This window comes from Daphnia pulex, chromosome 10 (genome assembly GCF_021134715.1).
Source record: "Daphnia pulex isolate KAP4 chromosome 10, ASM2113471v1".
NCBI classification, from domain to species: Eukaryota; Metazoa; Arthropoda; class Branchiopoda; order Diplostraca; family Daphniidae; genus Daphnia; species Daphnia pulex.
The window spans coordinates 13855618-13879234 of NC_060026.1; the positions used below are offsets into that span (position 1 = coordinate 13855618).

Sequence of the window (23617 nt, forward strand, 5' to 3'; positions counted from 1 at the left end):
TGCTATTGATGATATATTCTTCCAACAGCAGATGGCAGAACTCAGCAGACGAAAATCTTTCATTCTTCCATCATCCATCAGATGGTTGAGATTCAGATCAAACAACTGAACGAACAAATATTTCTAATGTTGATTTACAAATGGTCAGGCGGTTTATAGTTGTGATTCCCATCGTACCCTCCAATTCCAGTTTGAGCATGAAAACATAGTTTTGTGCGCACAAAAAAATTATTCGGTTTTCAGGTTGTTTTGTTTCAAAGTTTTCAAAATTTTAGCTTTTGTAACTCCCTTCAATTTTGTTCCCTTTTGCGTTTCAATATGATTCACAATCCCATAGCCAATAGAAAATAGTCGATTGTAATATAAAAGTAATTTATATAACTTTAAATACTTTACATGCTCAAAATGAATCCTATCGAGGAAACATCTTACATTCGAACCATTGAATGGGAAATGTTAGATAAGAAAAAATTCATCCCTTTGAGTATTACGAGTTCATGTATGGTTAGAACCAGCCTTTACCCTTTCACTTTAGTCAAAACTAGATTGCAAATTCAGAAAGGTAATGAGGTTTACAAGGGTACCTGGGATGCTTTTCGAAAAATTGTCAAATATGAAGGCTTCAAAGGACTGTATAAAGGGTTTTGGGTCAATTTATTTTCAATCGTTTCCGGGACCTTTTATGTTTTAACTTATGAAAATGTGAGACATTTGTTGCAAACCAATGGTGTTACTGACTCAAGAATCAGAGCACTTGTGGCTGGGGGTTGTGCTTCTCTGGTGGGGCAGACAATCATTGTGCCTATTGATGTAATAAGCCAACATTTGATGATGATGGGTCAGAAAGTAGGTATCTGAGTGAAATTTTTTTTAAGATTATGTATGCTAATGTCAAATTTAAAAATTGTGCTTTTCAGATTGGTGGTGTAACACAAAATATCAAGCCAAATCTTCAAAATGGAATGGGAAAAAGTAAAACGCAACTAGCCCTGGCAATCACGAAAGATATTTACCATACCGACGGTCTCCGGGGCTTTTATCGTGGATACGTTGCTTCGTTGTTCACCTATGTGCCTAGTTCAGCACTCTGGTGGACGTTCTATCATCTGTATCAAGGTACCATCAATTGAAAACGTTAAAAAGAAATTTCACCATTAAAGAAAATAAAATTGCAGATCATCTCAGCAACCTCTTCCCTGTGTGGTTCCCCCAGTTGGGAATACAGTGCACATCCGCAATTCTAGGAGGTATAACCACAACGACATTGATAAATCCTCTGGATATTGTGAGAGCCAGACTACAGGTAAAATTATTTGAATCATTCCAAGGCGTCAATTGAATTCATTTGACGAATAAAATAGGTACAACGCCTGGACTCGATTGGACAAACCTTCCGCATTTTGTGGCGAGAGGAGCGCTTTTACACGTTCACCAAAGGATTAACTGCCCGTATCATCATGTCCACGTTTTATAGCTTTTCCATCATTCTCGGCTATGAATCTGTCAAGCGGTGGAGTGTTAAAGAGCAGTATAGGGAACAAATCAGGTGGTGAAAATTCAATCCTGATGACCTAACTTAGATAAATTTGTCGAGCTAGATTCTTTTAGCTGCATCTCCGAAGGGTAAAACTTAGAATCGAACCCGGTTTTTGTATATTGTATAAGTGGAAATTATTACAAGTTCATTCTACGCTTCCATTACATTAGGCATAGGGGAACCATATCATATTCGTTAACCGTTTCATATCTTATCTTATCTCTTATAATCTATAGATGCTCACAAAGTTGAATTAATATGATTGTATGAGTTAGTCTTAATAGGTGATCAGCGGTCTCGTACAATCGAGAAAAAAAGATTTGAATAGGTAAAATTGTTAAAAAGAATGCCATTTTTTATATTTTCATGTTAGGTTTGTTCAGTGAGCGAATAACAAGTGCAAATTTAAAATAATAACGAAAGACAAAATTAATATGCATTAGTAGATCTCGCGGAATTTTGAGGAGGTTTGATCGAATCCTGGCTGAGGCATGTTGAAACAGTATCCAAACTGGAACTACGAGACATTCTTCTTTCAACTCTTAAAGCTATACGAGATTCCTTACGTTTCCGGTTAGAACTGCTGTCTTGTGGGCAATCATCACTACTTTGTTCGGCACTGTTGCGACCTAATTTCTGTGATTTTTGGTCTCCAGAACCTTTACTGGGAGATTTAACTACATTCATGATCATATTAGAGAGCCAATTTGGTTTTCCACTGGATCCAGAACTTTTAACAGTCTCTTGCTCAGGTTTTACTGCAGGTTGAGGGACAGTTTCTAAGAAAGTAACATTTTGATTTAAATTTCTTTAAAATAAAAAAATTAATAGACAAACCAAGTGGCACTTCATGTTTTAAAGCAGCAGGATATGTTGCCTGTTGAACTCTTCTTATACTTCTTACAAAACCAGTATCCTTTCTTACTTGAGTCAAGTTGCAGTAATTAATTATATAAGGCACACAGCAGGTCTTTGAAAGATCCAAGGTTTGAAGTCCCTGTAATAAGTCAAATCACACATTATTAGTATGCACTATGCAGTATTGTTAAATAGACTCTTGTGTTAACTTACTGAGGACCAAGCTTTCTCTATGGCAACTTGAGCTTCCATACTGTACTCATTCCACTCAGAAAACCTATCACCAAGCCAATCCCATCGGATTCCTTGTCCAGCTGTACTACTCCTGGGATAGAGCATTCTTCTCACTGGGCTTGCTTCTTCTCTAACTTCACATATTTGAGTCATAGATGTCAAACTAATCCTAAAAAATTAAATATAACATTATAACAATTCAAAAGACCGTTATTCATTCACATATCCAACCTGAATCTACTGAGTGATGGGTCCGCATCTCCGAGCAAGACTTGAGTTAGTTTATTTTGATACGCTTTTTCTAAAATCTGCGAAACGGCTGGGGAATACGCTTTCCAATGCGAAGAATTTGGACGACTCAAACATTCCCACACAACTACATATTGCTGAACATGCACTGCCATCAATGAAATGAAGCTGATGAATCTTCAACAAAGGGCAATTATTAGGGTGGCCAATGACACATTCACACAGGTAGCCGTAGCACATCGATTTGGTTGTTTACAAACGAGTTCCATTAGGAGGAAGAGAAATCTTAGTATCTAAATTCACCGCTAGAGCACATTCATTAATCGATTCATCGTTTGTATTTTAGTAATACAAAGTTTACTTCACAATCTAGAAAATACAATAATTTGGTCATTTAAATTTTTATAATATTAAAGACTGTACAATTTTAAGCAAATTTCAATATTCTGTTTGAACACGATAAGTTTTTAGATTTGGCAACGCTTCTCTGCCATATGCACTGTCCGTCAACGACAACGCGTTTTCACGTCGTCCCGTCCGGCACATTTCTGTGCATTTTCCTTCAATTATTGGATATTTTTCACGCAGATTTCTATCTTTAATTAAGGTAAGTGTGTTTCTTTATGATCATCATCTACTTTATCAAGAAAAAAATGTTCCAAACGGTTATGTTGATCTTTTTTCCAATGCCGGTTGGTTGCATCAGCAATTACAGCGAATGATAGTATCTTAATAAAATGTGCTCACATTTTTTTTTAGAGTGAAAACACTACAACATGAGTCGTTTTTTCGGCACAGCCTCTGATTCGGATACAGAGAGTGATGTTAGTGAGGAAGAGGTGCAGCAGCGCCCCACAGCTGTTCCAACTTACACAGTAAGCTTACAATTTTACCCATGTTAAGTTTTGTGTATGGTTTTTTAATAAAATTAATTGTTTCTAGTTCAGTGATGATGAAGAAGAACAGAAAAGAATTGTTCGCTCAGCAAAGGAAAAGCGATTTGAAGAACTTAAGGAAATCATTAGGCTAATCAAAAACTACAAGAAGAACAAAGATTTGAGCAAAATGCTTTCTTCGTTTGAAGACTTGACTAAGGCCTACCAAAAGGCATTGCCAGTAATTACAAAGGAAGAGAAGGGAGTCACTCCTAGATTCTTTGTCCAATGTCTGGTGGAAGTTGAGACTTTCCTTAATGAACTTTGGGAAGATAGGGATGGAAGGAAAAATTTGTCCAAGAATAACTCAAAGTCACTGAGTACATTGCGTCAGAAAATGCGAAAGTACGTTAAAGACTTCGAGTCGGACGTAGCAAAGTTTAAAGAAAATCCAGGAGAAGAGGAAGAGGATGAAGAAGCCGAGGAAAAATCTGAAGATGGATCAGATGAAGAAAGTGGCGCGGAAGGCCCTGCTGCATTCCGAAAATCGGAATCTGAAACCCGTCACAAACCAGCTCCAAAGGTTAGTGTTAAAGCTTAACTGTTTTTAATTTTATTTATTTGGCTAATATCTGAACTATTTTTAGGTGAAACCAATTGCTCCTGAAGGCGATGAAAGTGACGACTCCTATTGGGACTCTGATGGTGAGGATGAGACATCTTCATCTGATGATGACTCAAAATACGCCAACCTGAAGGAGAAGTTCTTAAAGGTTGCTGGTGGCGATGAGGATAAGAAAAAGGAAAAGAAAGACCGCAAGGACAAGGAGAAGGCCCAACGACGCAAGGATCGTGAGGAAGAGGAAGAACTGGAAATGGAGGGAGGCGATGGCTGGCAGGTGCAGGGCAAGGCTACTCAAGCTAAGCCAAAGATGTTTGCCAAAGATGCCGATATTAACACAGGAGTTGTTCTTAAAAAGTTGTTCGAAATTCTTGCCGCCCGAGGAAAGAAAGGTAATAATCTAAAACTTTATTGAAAGTCGCGCTCGGTTAGTAAAGTTTGGCCTCTTTTCTAGGTACTGATCGACGTGAGCAAGTTGAAATGCTGCATGAGCTTTACACTGTGGCAGAGGCTAACAACCTCGGTGTCGGCATAGCCGTTAAAGTTAAGTTCACAATCATCTCTGCCATCTTCGACTACAATCCCAAGATCTGTGACGCCATGAAGCCAGAGCACTGGGAAAAGCTGCTGCAGTGCATTGCCGAGCTTCTGACCCTTCTTAATTCCCGTACTGACATCGTCATGGGAGAACACGTTTCGGTATGAATTTGCAGAAATCTTCATCGTTGCAGTTGTTAACTATTTTTCTTCCAGGAGGACCATGAGAAGTTAGATCAGGCCGAATATGACGCCGAGGAAGACCCAACTCGGCGCTTCTTCAGCGTTCGTGGATGCATGCTGACTACTGTCGAGCGGATGGACGAGGAATTTGTTAAAATTCTCAAGGAGTGTGACGCTCATAGTAATGAATATGTTGAGAGACTTAAGGACGAAACTCGAGTTACGGCGATCATCGACAGTCTCCAGAGTTACATTGAACGACAGAGTTTGCCCGCTGAATTGTGCCGACTTTACATGCGAAAGATCGAACACATGTATTACAAATTTGACCCGAACACCATCAAGCTACATAATGTAAGAAGTGCTTACCGAAGCATTAATTTCTTTTTTATAAATTTTATCGAATTCTCTTGTAGGATGAGACGAAAATCGAGAAAGATACCACCCTGACTGTTATGGACCGCCTATGTCGCTACATCTATGTTAACGATAAGGAAGAGAGAATCCGACCGAGGGCTATGCTGTGTCATATTTACCATTATGCTCTTCATGACGAATGGTACAAGGCGCGTGACTTGATGCTCATGTCACATCTCCAGGTATTTCAACTTCGTGTTCTTGACCAATTTTTAAGAGATAGTACTAACATTGGAATCTGGTTTTAGGAAACGGTTCATTTACTGGATCCTTCAACTCAGATTCTTTACAATCGAACAATGGTTCAGTTGGGTCTGTGTGCTTTCCGCCACGGCCACATTAAGGAGGCCCACCACGCGTTGTTGGACATCCAGTCTAGTGGTCGTGCCAAAGAGCTACTGGCTCAAGGACTCCTCCTCCAACGTCAGCATGAACGAACATCTGAGCAGGAAAAAATTGAAAAACAACGTCAGATGCCTTTCCACATGCACATCAATTTGGAATTGTTGGAGTGCGTTTATTTGGTCTCGGCTATGCTGATCGAGATTCCGTATATGGCTGGTATGTTAGTTTCTGTTGTTTTAGTCATCGATGACATTTTTTTAATGTGCATCTTTTTTTAGCTCACGAGTCGGATGCTCGCCGACGAATGATTTCCAAAAGTTTCCATCACCAACTGAAAGTTAGCGAGAGACAGGCTGTTACAGGTCCCCCCGAATCAATGAGGGAACACGTAGTAGCTGCTTCGAAGGCTATGCGAAACGGACTTTGGAAGCAAGCACACAATTTTATCATCAATGAAAAAATGAATGCTAAGGTAGTCCAACAAAAAATTTTACTAATTTAAGCATAGCTAATGCATTCACTTTTTTCGTAGGTTTGGGATCTTTTCTATCAAGCCGATCGAGTACGTACGATGTTGGTGAGGAAGATTCAGGAAGAGTCCCTTCGGACGTACCTCTTCACTCATTCATCGGTTTACGACTCACTTTCCATGGCTACATTGTCCAAAATGTTTGAGCTGGAACAACCGACTGTCCATGCTATCATTTCGAAAATGGTCATGAATGAAGAACTAATGGTTGGTTTAACTTATCTAAGTTCGCTTTCAACATTCATTTGATTATAAACTTGTTATTTAGGCTTCCCTGGATGAGCCCACTCAAAGTGTAGTTATGCATAGAACCGAACCTTCTCGTTTGCAATCCATGTCTCTCCAACTTGCTGATAAATTGGCTAATTTGGTCGACAACAACGAGCGTATTTTGAAGATCCGTCAAGGTAAAATTCTTATTTGAAGTTATTTTAACATTATTTCTCAACTATTTTTCTGGTGCTTAAGGTCCATTTGGGTTCTCTCGTGGAAACCAAAATGTGCGTTTCGGTGACCGACCGCAGTATGGCAATCGGCAAGGACAACAAGGAGGCGGTGGCAATTGGCAACGCCGAGGTGGAGATAATCGAGATAACCATAGAGGAGGGGATAATCGGGATAACCGAGACAACCGGGATAACCGAGACAACCGTGATCGGCATAACAATTAAATTTTTCCTTGTGCTATCAAAAATCAGTAATCAACCATACAGAATTCTTTTGATTTTTTTTCTATAATACATCGATTGGCTAAGGGACTCTGTGTTTATTTATTTCAACCTCCTTTACGTTACTGCTAGATATTGTAGAAAATACGGTACATCGTTGTAACACTTTTAACTTAGACTTTTAACTTTTCATTACATGTAGGGTGCAGGTAGGGTGTCTGTAGTCTGTACTAGTCTTGTCCTACTAATCCTTTCATACAACTCTTCTGTAGTCCGCTAGGTGGATATTGACATCGTCATGTCAACATGATCTGAAGCATACTGATTGGATTTGCATTGTTTTATCTTGGATATTATTAATTCATTAATTCATAGAATAGTTTTTTGCCATCAAGCAGTATATCTTAACGATGGCTGAAAGCTCCGTTGGATCATCTCAGGCAAACAATTGTGCTGATTCGACTGATAGTGTAGTTAGTTCTATTTTAGCTCCTGTGACTAAAGAGTTACCGGGCGATCACGAGAAAGAAATTCGACGTCTTCAGTTTGAATTAGATGAAGCAAGAAGTCTTGCAGCTGTTGCAAATTATTCTTTAGAAGAATCAATAGAAACTGAAAGGAGAAAATGTCAAGAAGAGGTAGCAACACTGCAGCAGTTGATGAAAGGTAAAAAGTCCATTTTCATATAGCAACTTTTTGATTGAACTAACAATTTTTTCTGAATAGAAAATATTCAAGAGGCTGTTCGTCAGACCCAGGAAAATAGTGATGCAGAAATTAGACGACTTAAAAATATAGTCACTCGCCTAGAATTAGAAGTTCATGACTTACGTAGTTCTTCAGACAGAGACAATCCAAATGTCTTTTCTGCAGTCACAAAAACCCTTGCTCGTAAAGTGGGTAATCTTACCAATCCTAATATATTAGCATCACAAACACCAGCCCCTGTTCCTCTTGTTGCTACTGCATCAACTGATTCAGCTGGAGATGACTATCTAGAGCAGAGTATGAAGAGAGCTCAAGAAGATGTGGAAGTTTTACGTTCACTGGTAAGTATTATATACTTATTGTACAATTCTATTAATGCTACCTTATACTACTCACGCCATATAGGTACTCCCACTAGAAGAAGAAATTAAGGCGCTGAAGGATAAGTTAAGATACACCGATGAACAACTAAGAGTTTATGAGAGCAATCAGGTAGAGAAAAAGCTGTAACAATTCTAATGGATTAAAATTTCAGCTGAAATATGAATAGGCTGAACTGGTTCGAGGTTCTCAATTACTGGATAAAATCGTAGAAGATGAATCATTAGAATCCGCCATAACTGATCTAATATCTAGAACTGGCATGAACACGGAGGATTCATTACCCCACCGAGACTTCGGACTATTTCTTGCGATTGTGAATGCTCAGCGAGCGACTCTTCAGGAAGAACGTGAACGTTTGAGGTTTGAAATTACTCAACTGCTTTCTGCTTTGAATAGGAAATGGTATTATTAATACAATTTTTATAGATCCCAGATGCAAGAGGCTTGCCAGTTGCTCGAGCAGGAACGCCGCCAACATCGGGAATTACGCCGTTCATTGCAGAAAAATAATTTACACCCTGCATCTCAAAACCTAACTGTAGAAAGACATCTAGAACATTCAAGGAAAACAAATTTAAATAACCTTCTTTATCTTAATCTATTAGGATTCCACCAAAGACAGTTCAAAGGGCTTCCCAATCAAGGACAGAATTGGACCATTGATAAGCCGCATCTCCCCTGTTCTCAAAAGAAAATCTTCTGCGCAATCTCCTTCCAAAGACATTTCAGCAGACTCTTACGTCCTTGATCCCGCCACATTCGGCACACCGGAAATGGTTACAAGGCAAATGACTAAGGAAGATCTTGAAAACATGTCTTCGTGCAGTGTTGATAGCAATTTAATCTCAAGCGAGGGGAACTCTGCGCGTATTGAAGACGGAAACAAGAATACGCGATTTAAAGAACTTGAAGCTGATTTCCAACAAATGCAAGAAGAAAAAGTCCAATTGGACAAGCAGTTAACTAAAGCTCGAGAAGAAGCCCGAATGTTGTCCGATCTTATAAAAGACATGGAGCATAAATGGACGGAAGTAGCCAAGGATTATGAAAAACAAGTTAGCGAAAGATAATTTTTTTCCAAAGTTTTATTTTATATAATTTTGTCTATTTCCTGCAGGTGGATTTGCTTTATGGCAATATTGAAGATGTTCAGAGCCAGCTAAAGAGTGTTACGTCCGCTTTCAAGAAGTTCCGCAATCAAGCCCAAGAAACATTACGGCAGCTACAATTTGACCGACAATCGGTCAGCACTGAATTAGTCAGGTAAAAGATAACATTTTATTTTGTGGTTTTCATGACTAATTTAACGCTGTTACTAATTTTTGGTTAGGTTGCAAGAAGAAAACGATTTCCTTGTTGGTAAGCATAGCCTTCATGCCGAACAACTACAGAATGAGATGATTAATCTACCCGACAATTTGCAAGAATTGCAATACGTTTGTCTGAACCTTAGGGAAGATTTCATTGCAGCTAAAGTACAAATTTAATTTCAAAGCAAATATTGAAATATTATTTATTACAAAGTTTATTTGCGGACATAGGTGGCAAAAGAAGCTCTGGAGAGAAAATGGCAAATGGAAACTTTAGTTCTAAAGAATCAGTTACTTAGTGAGCAGCAATCTAAGGAAACTTTGGAAAATTCCCTTACCGGTGAAATTGATTACCTGAGGGAACAGTTGGGAATGATGCGCAGTGTTCAAACGCAACTTGACGAAGAGAGTAGTCGAAAAGCCTCGCTGGAGGCAGCCCTGCTACAGGCTAAAGAGCAGCTAGCTGATATCAAAGATCGTGCTTCCGAATCTATTTCTTCAAAGGTACCATATATTCGTTTGCGTTCTTATTGAAAATTTTTATTTACGTTCTCATGCCATAGGCCAAAATGGAACATGAAAATCAACAACTGAAAAATCGCGTCAGCGCCCTCCAAGCAGACCTAGAAACATCAGAAGCCGTTCAGCGGGATTTTGTACAGCTCTCCCAGCAATTACAAGTAGTTACACTTTGTTTAGTTTAATTTAAAACAAATCGAAGAAAAATTGTCGTCTCAGGTCCAATTGGAAAAAATTCGTCAATCAGAGAAGGAACTTCGATGGCAATACGAAGAGGACATAGATCAGTGTGCTGAGTGCCGGCAAGCATTTGGAGTCGCTAAAAGAAAAGTAAGTACAACGACAACCAAATTTCACAGGAATGTGCAATTAACTCTTCTTTCTTCCACCCTTCCGTTCTTTATTGTTAGCATCATTGCCGTCACTGCTGCCAGATCTTTTGCGGCGATTGCTTGCGTAAGACTGTCACGAGTGGACCGAACAAAAGGCAATCCCGAGTCTGTAACGTATGCTTTTATCTCTTGGTACAAGAGAGTGCTCCTTTTTTTAGCTCAGAGCCTAAGCCATCTAACTGATAATCATTACATGCCAATTCTCTAATTATCATTTGTAAAATTATGTGATTTTATAGTCACTTAAGTTCTCCCGCCATTCAGCATCGTTTTTAGGAATTACTAATTAATACCATTGCCGTACTTTCAGAAATATCGCATATTGTGTATTCCAAGTAACAAGATTAGTGATGAACGCGATAAAATTATCGTTTTAAGTAAGACTTGTTTGGTTAATTTGAGAAACATATTAAAGGTTCGAAACAAAATGCGTGTATTTGTTTATTCTTCAAAAAAAGAAGTGTGTAAGTTTATATTTATTACCATATCAATATTTTTGTTTATCTGCCAATGGTTTAAAATCTGGCACAATTATTTTCTTTATAGTTGTCCTTTTAAGCTGAAACTAGCTTTAAATAGTTACAATTCTCTATACTCCAAATGGCTTTCATCCACCTAACGAAATATTTTAACATGTCTGCCCATATTGCTAGCTCAATAATTCGAAATCCACTATAGGGGAAATTCACCATGCGTGGTCAGAATCGAGTTACCTCAAAAACAGAACTGATTCCCATAATGTGGTAAGGATGGGTGTCACTCATGTAGGCAGCAATATACTTCCCGGGAATGCGGACACTTTTTTCTGGAACGTTAATTTCATAAGATCTTGATCGATCAGGTAGAGATTGGCGAGTGACCCATACATAAGAAACATACTCGCCAAGGCTCGAAAATTCCTCCTTTATAGATCAATTTTCGTTTTAGCAACAAATTTTAACACGTAATATGTAAACGTAATTTTACCCGATAAATAGCAATCCAATGCCAAGAAGAAATTTCGATGCTAGAAGGAAGTGTAACTACAATTTTTCCAACCGTTCCGTCAACCCATGACTTAATTGGATCAAAGGTAACAACATCAAGTAGCCCACCTTTTACCTAATAATTGAAAATAATTAATTATATTTTAGCGTTCCTGATCGTCCAAATCCATATGATACAAATTAGGAGAGTTAATTGTCAATAGAATAAAGGCCTACTTGTATATCAAACTGCGCTGAAACAGGTTTGTGATCGCTCACGGTGAAATTGCTGTGACTTTGATATCCTTTACATAGAACTTGGTCTGAATCCTTCCTCTGTGTTTGTTTCTCCGACGAATTCTCGAAGGTTTTGTAGATGATACGATCAGTCCAAGCTGGTCGTCTCCTAGAAACATAGCAAAAATTGAAAAGTTATGTGGTGAGGATTATATACTAACTATTTGTTTGTAAAAGCTTACTTTTTATCATATTCCTGTGAATCAGGTATGAATTTATATGTAGGCTTAAAATTAATCTTACACTCCGAAAAGCCACTAAAGGCTTTGTTACTCGAAATTGTTTCATTTAATTCATCCTTTTCCAATAAAGGTTTCAGATCATTTTGAGAAACAAGATTAACAATCTCACTTGTAGAAAATGAGTCTACATCAAGTCTAAAATTGAGATCTCCAAACCAAAAAACCAAGTCATGGTCTATGACTAAACTGATCTTTTCTTTATGGAATGTTTGTGAATTGATGATGGAGTGGTAGTCTGCTATACGATTAGAGAGTTTTTTGTCATGAGGAGAAAGGTGACAGTTGACAAGACAAACAGAACTCCCTTTGAAGTTAAAACGAATTGATACTGCTCCTTTGTTACCCTATAAGTAATTGTGAAATAGTATTTTATTTATCTGGAAAACTATTATTAACTCAAAAATAAATACCCAGAGTCCATTAAATCCTGTTCTAGTATAAGATGTTTCCACATTTCTAATGGAAAGTAAATGTTGTTTTTTCGCAAAAAAAGACAAGAGGATTCCAACTAGTCTCACTGTATGGATTTTAACATAGTCATGTTTTGCCAAAACATCTCTAAAAGTAAAAGTTTTGTGAAATTTCCATTACAACTGACAACATATCATGAACAGTTCATACCTGAAGGAATTAGTCCAGGAATCTTCATACAAGTTATCTGCTATGAGGTTCTGTGGTTGTGATTTTACCTCTTGCAACCCAATGGCAATGAAATCAGCATTCGAATCCAATAAACTTTGCAACTGATCACTTGGTGGAGGTTCTACCGTAACCACATTCCAGGTAAGAAGATAAATACTACTTTTTAAAATCATGTTAATAAGAGCCTGACACAAAACAGTAGATATTTTACCTCAGAACATCCATTGTCATGTTGATTTGATACAGGAATCCACTGCAACTATGTACCTACTTTTTTCTCTGATATATCTGATACCTACTGCTACTACTATACTGACTACAACTTCCACAACTTGACTGTAATAGTAGAGGAACGAATATTGTTACCAGCGTGTCTTCTATGTTAGGAAAAATGTCCTTAAAGATAAGATATCAATTACACATTTGGGTCAATAACGTATTGAACTATGGAACACTATCTTGGCTGAAGCGTCTAACAACGCAGGATATCTCGACTCTGTTTGGTGTAGTGTTTAGTTGTTTACTATTGACTTTATGAAAACTCAAGGTTGGTTTTATCGTCTGCCATCTCCAGAGCCATCTTCCTCCCTAGTAGAGAAACGTCGTACTATATTTTCGAATTGGAATAGTAAACCACTTCACGTCGTTTTCTTGTAAACTTGTGAGTTATTTCAGAGTGGTTATTTTAAAAATCACTTAATTTTTACGAAAATATGTTATTATTTAAAAATAAAAATGCTTGTTTCGCGATTCGATTATCCCGCTTTCCGTTTTGTCATGGACATGTTATAATGCACCGTGTTGCATTCTTTGTTAATAGACTAGAATCCGGTAAGTTAATCAGGTAAAAAAATCTTCGTTTTGCATTTTCTACTCTATTAAGCGATTTAAATTTGGTGGCTCATATCTATTTCAAACCACCTGATGGCGCGACGAAAGATCGTCTGCACATAAGCATATTAGTCAGTGTCAGACTGTCAGTTGTTCATTTCGTTCATACCTTAATTGCTTATGGAATATGGTTTATTTTCTGGACGACCACTTCAAATCTTGATTCGTGAATACAAGTATTGCCTCCAACTAATCTACATGGATCTTTATAATAGGATTCTTCGTAAATAGAATGTTGATTACAAGGTGCTGCAATTCCATCGTCATGCCATTCACATGGTTTTGCCTAATTCCCATCCAATGACGTCTTCAGTGTTGCTGAATAGCTGAAAGGAATGCAGGATTGAATTTTGAAGTCAAAATTGGTAATATTTTTCTTTCTGAGTAGAAACCTCTTTTTATTTTGAGGGGGGAGGGTTGGGTCTTGTAATCTCTCATTATTTTTAATTTAAGACCTTGATCCTCATCCCTTTAACTTAGCGTTACTCAGAAAACCTTGATCATCTTCCATTTAACTTAATACTACTTAGAAAACCTTGATTATCTTCCCTTTAACTTCAGCAGACTCAGAAACCCAACCTTAATTTGATTTCGTTTTTGAACTTTTATCACGATTTTTTTTTTTTGTTTGGCGTCTGTGTTCCGTGCCCTTGGCTTTAACATTTATAATTGCGTACGGTTTCATCCTTGTAATAATCTAGACAATATCTATCGATCGTGACAGTATTATTGAATTACACCCCACTGTTGGGTTCTTGATTGTAATTTTGAACTGATTTATTGTCGAATTTTGAACTGATTTATCTAAATTCACATTTAGATGTGTGGGCATTTGACATGGGCGTAATAACCTGAAAAATACCCAACCTGCAATCCAAAAATGTTTATTCTTTTTTGGTTACGAGAATGTTGCCAAAGTTTATTATTTGTCTTTTTCTTTCTGCTTTTCAGTTGGCTCATCTTCGTAGTTATTATAACTAAGCCACATGAATCGTATCAACCCTACGAAAACCTTGCACTGCTCTTAAGAAGTCAACTGCTCCAGCTCACACAGGTGGTCTGTTATTCATACCGAAGTGAGTAGCAAAGTTTTTTTTTTAGTTCATTTGACATGCATTATGAAACTTATTAAGTTTTTGTGAACTTTTATATTTTAATTTTTGTGAACTTATTAAGGCCTAGCCCTATTTGACTATTTCAATCCCGTATCTGTATCGGAGCGTTTACAAGCTTTATTTTGCTTACGATTACGAGTAGGGTAGTATTCGGGGGCTTACAAATTACATCTTGTACAATTAATGAATTAAATGACAATTTGTTCGTATCAGTGGCTAAAGTTATATCCTCCAAGTGACGCTTTTGTCTTCGTGAGGGACGAAATTTTGCAATTGTTTCCGAGACGCCTGAGTGGAGATGTATTCCAAATTCATTAAGGATTTACGGGGTTTTTACATTTTCAATCATGTTTTAATTGGTAATTCTAGTTTGGACTTCTTAAATTTACTGAATGCTACATGTTTATGCAATTATGTGTGAGTTTCTAGGTATAGCTTGTATAATTTCTACTTGGTCACATAATATCTCGTCTCATAATAAGTATGTAATCGTGCGTTCAGTAATGACCCTGTTGTTGGGACTCCAGTCGGATTTGAGAAAATTCTTGTTGTACAACATAATGTACATTCATTAAATTTATTTCAGGTTATCTATTCACTGTTAAGTCATAATCCAGATACTGAAGCCCTCATAGTTCCCATTCTTTGCAGCCACTATATTGTGGTCAACATCAGGTTGCAATGACCATCACAAGTTAAAATTTAAGATGATCTAAGATTCGTTGCTTTGAGGTAATGCTTGCTATTGCTACAATCTTATTTGCAATTTATTGACTTCTAAATAAATCTCCATTCTCCTTTCAGTTTAATCCTTTGCCGCTGTTCCATACTGACTTGATCCGTTGGTGAAACCGATGAGAGATTGCTGAAATTCAAGACCGATAAATTGACAAATTGTGTAGTTAGCTAAATTAAAAGTGCATTTCTGGGCTCCCTTCTTTTCTGTGGCCCCGTTTCCCTAACTAACCACTAACCAACGCCCGCCGGTGGTCACTCACCCGCTGTGAAACCAGGAGGAGGGGAGGGCTCTGGTCGAACGGGGACTTGGAAGGCGCATGATCTGAGGGTCATGAGTCTAACCCGGAAGCCTAGTAGTGACTAATCGCTCCCCAGTAAAACTTGCCTCGCACTCTTCTCTCCTCTTCCATTTCCAGGTAATCTCCCTGGATCTACGCCGACACTGCATGTGCGAGTTTTAGCAAGCAATCCGCCACCCAATTTGACAAAAAGTGATAGTTTGTTTTCACGGAAATTGCGTCAGACGGTTGAAAAATTTCTAGTTCAACAATCTCATGTAGAAATTAGCATCTAGTCTGCTGGTGCAAATTGCGATTCTTTAAGCTTGTTTAATTTTGGTGATGTGTTAAAAACTATTGTAGCTAAAAAATTGAACTAATCCACTTTTTCAGAATATTTTGAAGAGAGATCACAAGAAAATCTAAAAACAACAAAGTGATCTAAAACCAAAATATTCGGAAAAAGCGAATTAGTTCAATCTTTTAGCTACCCACATTAGCTTTTTACACATCACCTAAATCAATCAAGCTTAAAGAATCGCAATTTGCACCAGTAGACTAGATGCTAATTTCTACATGAGATTTTTGAACCAGAAATTTTTCAACCGTCTGACGCAATTTCCGTGAAAACAAACTATCACTTTTTGTCAAATTGGGTGGCGGATTGCTTTCTAAAAAGCCTCGCACAAAAAAAAATGTCTAGAACCGGACGCTCTGTTTAATGAATTGTTTATTTTGCATGTGTTCCAGAATAAATATAGATTGCACAAGTTTTATATAGTAGTAGCATTTTAATTATATAAATATAATTATAGATATACAACAATTGTGTAAATTTGATGTTGAAGATTGTGGGGTTTTAGGAATGGATGTTAGTGGATGTGGGATTTGATGTTGATGCTTATGGAGTTTGAGGAATGGATGTGTAAGTGGAAGGTATAGGTTAACAACAGATTTTATCACCTAGTACTGCATTTTCATTAAAAATATACCTCACTTCTTTTAGTAAATCATAACCAAATACCCCACCCCAACTTCCTCCTCATTCCCCCATCCTGGACATGTTTATTATTTGTTTGACATAAACCTCCCCGTATTACTATTTTTTTGTTCCTTCTCAATATATAAAGGTAAACTGCGAAGACACAAGTAGCAATCAAACAATTGGATGACACATCTGTAGCACCTTGGATGCACAAGGAACAGCAACTTGATGCAGATATCTTTCACCACCATAGGCTGCAACAACACACCACATTGGACAGCAACACCACTGCTACGTAAACATGAACCTATAACCGAAGTAAAATTAATCTTCAGCATCATTGGAAATGCTATATGAAATTTAAAAAAATATGCTACATATCATTTAAAATATTCAACCCTAATATTATTTGGCAACATTATTTTATACCTATTGTGGAAACTTAAATTAAGAAATATACATGAAACTAGACAACTCATTTAAGATTTAAATACAAATGCATTTAAACTTTAAAGGATACTCTACAGTAGAACAAATAAACAAAACTTCTTTCAGAATCTGCCTTTCTTGCATACAACAAACTCCCCTTTAAATAATCCATAACAGAACACGACCCTGAAGGAAATAGCTGTTGACTTGACGAAATCCCAAAATATTAAAACTAACCAATGTATGCAAAGCTTAATCACATTTCAATTGTAAAATCTATAACTGGATAAGATTGTCACCTTCAAATAGTGTATGTGTTCATGATGTTCACAGCAAAGGTAAATGCAACTTCCATGCAGCCTGCACGATTTGATGGAAGCCCTAGATTGGATGGCTGAAGTTTCTTTTATTAAGAGGTGCCTGCAATCCAACATTACAGATGTTATGATCCACATGTGTTTCAATCAGTTTAATTGTTAATTTTACCATTGTAAAAGCAGAATGTTACTCAGCTTCTCGACGTGGTCGACAGCATGGTTTCCAAGTCTTTCAGCATCAAAATTCATCTACAAATAAAAAATGAAATTTAAACACTTTCAGGCCACTTTAGATGCACATGCAATAGAATTTAATTGAATCAATTATACCAAGAAAACATATTATACCTACATTATATTGCTTCAAATAGAGACCCAAATACTTTACGCAAACATTATCTGTTCCCACTTAACAAAAAAAATTTACACTTGAGATTTAATTACAAATTCATCGAACTTTGGAGTACTGAACAGGGAAATAATACTCTTTCAGTATCCATCTGGCTTTTCCAACCAATTTCCCTTACACAACCCATAACTAAATACCTATGATAGAAGGACAGAGACAGACGAAGAGTTTACTTGATGAAATCCCAAATGTTAAAACTAAACAATAGTGACAAAGCTTTCCCTGAAAACTTCTAACGCTTTACTTCCAACTGAACATATTTTTCTTTTTTAAATTTGAAAAGATTGTCACCTACTTGCCTTCAATTAGGGTACATGTTGACTTTAACAGCAAAGGTAAATAGATGTAGAATACACGATAGGATGAGTGAAGCTCCATATACTAAAGGTGCCTGCAATCAAACAAAAAAAATATCATTATCCTAAATTTCATCAGTTTAATCAACCTTTCAGAACATTGTATGTAAAATGTTACTCATCTTCTGGACGTAGACGAATTGGTGGACAGCATGGTTTCAAAATCTTAAGCTTCAAGATTCGTCTATGAATAAAAAATTAAATTTAACACTCGGGTAACTCCACGTGAAATCGTATCTTCTATTACACCAAGAATAGTATACCAAGATTACCAAAATAGTAGCAAGCACCCCCCGTCCGCCAACCCGATCCAACTGTTAGACATCACAATTCACAAATTCTAAACAATCAATCTGCCAACAATCCAGCTAACATCGAAAGTTCGAAACCCCAATCGAAGGATAATGGCGTCCTTCACTCTCGAAGCCACGCTTCAACTAACAAAGAACAAAGAAGAAGGTAGGGACTAAACGGCTACCTAGCCTGCGCCCAACAACTGAAGATAAATCTGGCCGCCAGATGTCCTCTTCTGTGTCCTAGATGAACGACTGAGCGGAACGACTAGTTGCTTTCAGTTGTGCTGCTTATCCTATAGTTTAAACGGGAAATTTATCACAAGTTAAAAGAATTCTTATAATATTATGCATATCCAATTATTTACCGAGAAAGCACGATCGAATCACAATAGTCTGTTCTGTGTGAGGGAGGACCGGAGGAGGATTGGGTGTGTAAACTTCGTCTAGGGACGATCCTGTCCTGTGAGTAACCTGTGCGGCGATCACTGCCACTTTAATACTGAATTCACTGGATGCAAGATGGAGAAGGAAATCGTAGTTCCCTTTATTGAGGTGTAATTTAAAGGATAAGAATTTCTCTACAAAAATGTTACAATTAATATATGCCGGTGTATGCAAATAGACAAACTTAATACACCCAATAAATTTCCTATTTACCTCTTTACGCTCGCGGTCCTAGGCAGTCAGATTATCTGGCTGGAGATGATGTAATTCTCCGCGTCTTTAATTCTTGGAGGAGAACACAGAAATCCTCGAATCTGTACTGTTCTCTCGTTCTCTCGCGAACGGCTGGAAAGAAGAGAAAGAGTCCAAGAAATTTCGATAAACTCCTATGTAAATTTATTAATTTATGCTTTTTTTCCAGGCTCACCTAGTGTTAAAGATCTCCAACTTGTTTAATCTGCCTTTCCATTCCTCAGATGGAACGACTCAACTCCCCTGCTTTCACGCATGACTGTATAACAGTCGGTGTAAAGTAAATATTTTTCAGCTTGGATTCGCCTACATATTTTCACGATTTTCACTTTGCGCAAATGTCTTAATCATCAAGGATGGAGTGAGTGGACGAAAAGCTGTTACATGGGCATCAGAAAGAATCGAATGTATATTCAATTGTTATCGAACTAGACGGTGTTGTCGCATTGTCAGCAAGTGTCCTTCTCCATAAATTTACAGTTTTGTGTACACTCCTCCAAGCCCTTTTCAAAGAGATTAGGAAAATTCGAACATCTCAACAATTTTCAAACACGATACGTCTCGTATGTGCCATCTAGTATTGAAATTGAAAAGTATGTAGTTCGGGCAAGAAAGTGCTGGTAGTTCATACAACACGGGTTCGGGACAGCCAAAGATAAGATTCTGTTAGCAACAAGCCGTGTTAACATGGTTTTTTTGCGGATTTTTGGCAGAAATATAAATCAAAAGAAAATTGCCATATTTTTAACAACCGACTGTGGAGCGGTAGAGACTAGAATGAGTAGAATCGCAAACGCTGTGGACCGTTCTCAATAGACCGGCGAATTGTGTGCGTTGCTGATGGTGTTCACTGTTCAGCTTATATAAATCATTCCAATGTGAATAGTAGGGCGGGCGAGCTTTCTCTATAATCTCTCTGCTTATTTTATTTGTTTTGGTATTATTTAAAAAAAATAAAACCTAGGCGGGAATATCAGATGATAACATTTCTGTTTCTGCACGACGCTGGACTTTATTCGCACAAGTGGAAAAACCCAATAATTCGAATGGATCGAAGAAGATGGAAATGATTTACTGCAACTTAATTGCCAATCAAAATGGTACGACGAGTTTTAATTTTACTTGGAATTGAGGTAATTAAAACTTAATTAAACGATTGCTAATGCGAATCACGATGGGAGCAGCACTCGTCAATCGACCATTTCACTTCAATTAAATTTAAATTTTCCTTCACCTACAGTAATTGTCAGTTCTCTTTTTGGAATACGAACATATAAAACGTAAAAACGCGGGTTATAAACCAAATCAATTTTCAATAATTGATGTCAACTATTTTTTTTTCCTTTTCCCTGTTTGACCATGTCCGCAAGGTAATCTCTGCTTCAGTAAATGGTAGATTGTCCATAGCCACGTACAAAAAAAATACTATTGTACCATGACATTCAAAATTCTAATCGTAAACTTATCTTCTTATTTGCAGAGATTATATAAACACAAAGACCTGTTTACCTAAATTTATCAAGTGTAACCTTTCAGTTACATGCAACAAAGGCTTCAACTGTATAAATTGAAACGCACGTCCAGTTGGAAACCGCAGTTTCATTATAACCAATTCCGAACAACTAAAGAATGGCGCATTTTTCTGTAGTTTCACTCACCCAAGTTGTTTTGTTGTTGGTTTTCATCTGCTGGACGCCGAGTTCAACTGGCGCTGCCTTTTCCTTGGAGGAAGAATTCCTACAATTGAAGGAAAATTATGTAAGAATTTATTTAAATTTATTACTTTTCGCGTGATGTTTCTGTTGTCGACAGTCTGATTTAATTTTTTATTTTTTATGTCTTATTTTAAATGTTATTTCATTTGTCAATAGATTCTAATGAAACAAGACGTGACAAGTTTGAAATCGACAACGATTGAACAGCAGGCAAAAGTGACACAATTGGAGGCGCAACTCGAACTAAATGTAAGACTATTTGTTTAATTTAATTCAGAGTTTCACTGTTGGGTAAACACTTTTTTTTCTATGACAGAATGAACTAAGACAAGATTTGGCATTGAAAGTAATTCAATTAGAGGCCAAAAATGTCCAACTGGAAGTCAAAATTCAGGATCAAGAAAGAAGATTAACTTCCTTATTGAAAGCGGCTGAACTTCCGGTTTCCACTGATTCAAAATTATTTCCAGTTAATAAAGAAATTTCAATTCGATCAACTGGAAAGAGTGGAAGCCCAAGGACATGCAGACAACTTCAAGCGACTGATCCTTCACTTTCATCCGGAATGCATTGGATCGATCCGGACGGACAAGGTGTCGGCGATAACCCAATTTACGTTTACTGCGATATGACATCAGGTGAAACACTTCAATTTTCAATTCAAATATGATCTGATTAATCATATTTCCATAAAAACAGGATCGACCTCAATTCTACACGATAGTGAATCTTCTTTAAATGTGGGCCACTGCGCCGAGGCCGGGTGTTATTCACGTTCCATCAACTACAATTCGTCAATGGGACAAATAAAAGCTTTGATGGAATTATCCACTGAATGCCATCAGTCGATTAGAGTCAGTTTCAGTTGATCAGTTTAATTGATTTTTTTTTCTTTCACGTTTAATTTTTAATTCTATTATTAGTACGACTGCAACTATGCTCCATTCGAGTTATTTAACGTCGCCTATTCCTGGTGGAACGACAGAGAAGGAAATGCGCAATACTTTTGGGCTGGAAACGGACGCCACGCTGTCAAATTTCACACCTGCCAGTGCGGAATTGATGAAAATTGCGTCGATCCTGCGGCGAAATGCAATTGCGATACTCTTGCACCACTGCAATTAGTCGACGACGGTGCGTTACGATTCACACGTTTGTACAGAATTAAAATTTATAAAATTAATTTTGTTTGCAGGTGTCATTACCGACAAAAATGTTCTGCCCGTCACTCGTTTGAATTTCGGACGAACTCAACTGGAAACTTCATCCGGCGTCCACACGCTGGGCCGACTCGTGTGCACCGGATTAGTGACTTTGACTGGACTGCCAAAGTCGTGCCAAGATTTGTGGTTAATTGGCCACACCCTGAACGGATTTTATTCCGTCATGGGATCATCGAAAATGGAATCAGTTTATTGCGATTTCACTAAACCAACTGACGATGCGGGTAAACGTTTTGTATTATCACGAATTATTAAGTAGCAATTATCTATTTTTTAATTCTTTTATTAATTAAAAGGTTTCCAGAAATGGATTGGATACGTCGACGTCAAATCGGCGCCCGTCCATTTCTACGCCCAGAGAAATTCGAATTTTAACACAGTAAACACTCCGATTCCGTTCGATGTGGCGGTGGTGAACGAGGGAAATGCCATGGATTTGACAACGGGGAAATTCACGGCACCGCGACCGGGAATTTATTTTTTCTCTTTCGCGGGAGTGGCGCGTCTTTATTCTTCATCTTCTGTTGATTTTTCTTCTCGTATTTATTTGAACGGGAATGTAATCGGGGCGAGTAATGTTAACGAGAATAACGGTCCCGTTGATCAATATAGTCCGTTGACCGTCCAGTCGACGCTGAACTTGGAAAAAGGCGATCAACTCTGGGTGACGTTTTCTTATTCTGGTGGTTCATCCTCGTATTTGTATGACAACAATTTATACCACTACACCCATTTCATGGGTTTCATGTTGGAGGAGGAAATTGTGGCGTTCCTTTGAGGTTTCGGGTTTAACATCCAAAATGAACGTCGACACGAAATTTTGGGAGGGGAATTTTAAGGGGGATGGGTAGAAAATGCATTCGACTCCAATTTATTAAGGGATGGGAATTACTTTATCAAAATTGAACAGTGGATGCAATTACACTTACTAAATACACAAACCGAATTCAAAATTCTACCTGCAAAACTCTAGACGTTATGAACAAAAAAACAATTTAAATTGCCAGATTTAAAAAAAAGCGGTCGGACAAGAAATGGGAGTAAATTCATTCGCCTCCAATTCGTTGACGGATTGGAATTTTTCAAAAATCTTTTCACAGTTACAAACGCGAATACTTGTTCTGCATAAACTAACGTGCCTATCTTTAAAATAAGAGCGGGGTAATTTGAAAAAAACTCATTTTGATTGAAAGTTTAAAAAAAAAAAACATTTTAATGATTTGTCTATCGCAGCTCGAAATTAAATCAAATCAACACGAGAATGAAACTTTTACTTCGTATCTCATTTACCTTTAATAAATGCGTTTCACTATTCGATCGGTATGAAAATGACGACAAAGAATAGCTTCAAAACGAGAGACCAACATGATAAAATACAATTTCAATTTCAATCAGGTCGTGTTGGTTAATTTAAATTATTGCTAATGCATCCACTATTGGAACATGTATACTCGTCGACAATTCGCGACATGTAATAAAAAGTTCTTACCTGTTGCCTCCACCTTGATGAATTTCGTTTGGTATTGTCCTTGTCAATATGTCGGTGGTGTGTTTTCTTCATCTTGCCAAGTGCCAAGACTATTGCCAGGATAACTTCCTCTGATTACGTCGACGTCAATCTCACTCTCACTATAATCAAATAATCAAATGGTTTTT

At 37.5% G+C, this 23617-nt stretch overlaps 4 protein-coding genes and 2 long non-coding RNA genes across 8 annotated transcripts; 4 read left to right on the top strand and 2 right to left on the bottom strand.

The window, feature by feature from the left end:
* The first annotated feature begins 72 nt into the window (after positions 1-72).
* LOC124203765 (eukaryotic translation initiation factor 3 subunit C-like) lies at positions 73-7144 on the top strand. Its single transcript, XM_046600595.1, is given in 16 exon segments — positions 73-846; positions 918-1116; positions 1176-1303; positions 1362-1549; positions 2027-2148; positions 3638-3753; positions 3821-4336; positions 4401-4767; positions 4830-5074; positions 5129-5449; positions 5512-5694; positions 5761-6073; positions 6136-6329; positions 6390-6593; positions 6655-6793; positions 6855-7144. Coding segments are annotated over 16 exon segments (3888 nt in total). The 5' UTR covers positions 73-396; the 3' UTR covers positions 7058-7144.
* Positions 7145-7310: 166 nt separating this feature from the next.
* On the top strand, positions 7311-10795 carry LOC124203760 (rab GTPase-binding effector protein 1-like). Of its 2 annotated transcripts, none has more exons than XM_046600587.1 (12): positions 7311-7720; positions 7781-8103; positions 8168-8254; positions 8313-8506; positions 8573-8684; positions 8752-9201; positions 9264-9409; positions 9477-9621; positions 9688-9960; positions 10020-10136; positions 10195-10305; positions 10386-10795. In XM_046600587.1, exons 1-12 carry the CDS (start codon positions 7465-7467, stop codon positions 10548-10550), a joined length of 2379 nt encoding a protein of 792 aa, XP_046456543.1. In that variant the 5' UTR covers positions 7311-7464; the 3' UTR covers positions 10551-10795. The 2 variants fall into 2 exon arrangements, with proteins under 2 accessions (XP_046456543.1, XP_046456544.1); XM_046600588.1 differs by having other exon boundaries at positions 7312-7720; positions 8573-8678.
* On the bottom strand, positions 10784-13047 carry LOC124203764 (phosphatidylinositol 4,5-bisphosphate 5-phosphatase A-like). Its single transcript, XM_046600594.1, has 8 exons — positions 12725-13047; positions 12493-12669; positions 12282-12429; positions 11812-12215; positions 11570-11738; positions 11334-11468; positions 11081-11269; positions 10784-10982 (listed from the first exon to the last, which is right to left on the bottom strand). The coding sequence occupies exons 1-8, from the start codon at positions 12742-12744 to the stop codon at positions 10947-10949; spliced, it is 1278 nt and encodes a 425-aa protein (XP_046456550.1). The 5' UTR covers positions 12745-13047; the 3' UTR covers positions 10784-10946.
* Positions 13048-13487: 440 nt separating this feature from the next.
* LOC124203766 lies at positions 13488-15498 on the top strand. 2 transcript variants are annotated; one of them, XR_006878608.1, is made up of 4 exons: positions 13488-13769; positions 14356-14480; positions 15106-15251; positions 15324-15498. It is a non-coding gene; the product is annotated as an uncharacterized LOC124203766 (long non-coding RNA). The 2 variants fall into 2 exon arrangements; XR_006878609.1 differs by having other exon boundaries at positions 14356-14458.
* A 1112-nt stretch (positions 15499-16610) lies between these two features.
* Positions 16611-18574, bottom strand: LOC124203767. The gene is made up of 6 exons (XR_006878610.1): positions 18304-18574; positions 17971-18215; positions 17436-17515; positions 17249-17369; positions 16722-16827; positions 16611-16670 (listed from the first exon to the last, which is right to left on the bottom strand). It is a non-coding gene; the product is annotated as an uncharacterized LOC124203767 (long non-coding RNA).
* Positions 18575-20563: 1989 nt separating this feature from the next.
* On the top strand, positions 20564-22914 carry LOC124203768. Its single transcript, XM_046600596.1, has 7 exons — positions 20564-20781; positions 20895-20987; positions 21055-21376; positions 21438-21592; positions 21662-21872; positions 21934-22185; positions 22258-22914. The coding sequence occupies exons 1-7, from the start codon at positions 20653-20655 to the stop codon at positions 22737-22739; spliced, it is 1644 nt and encodes a 547-aa protein (XP_046456552.1). The 5' UTR covers positions 20564-20652; the 3' UTR covers positions 22740-22914.
* The last annotated feature ends 703 nt before the right edge of the window (positions 22915-23617 follow it).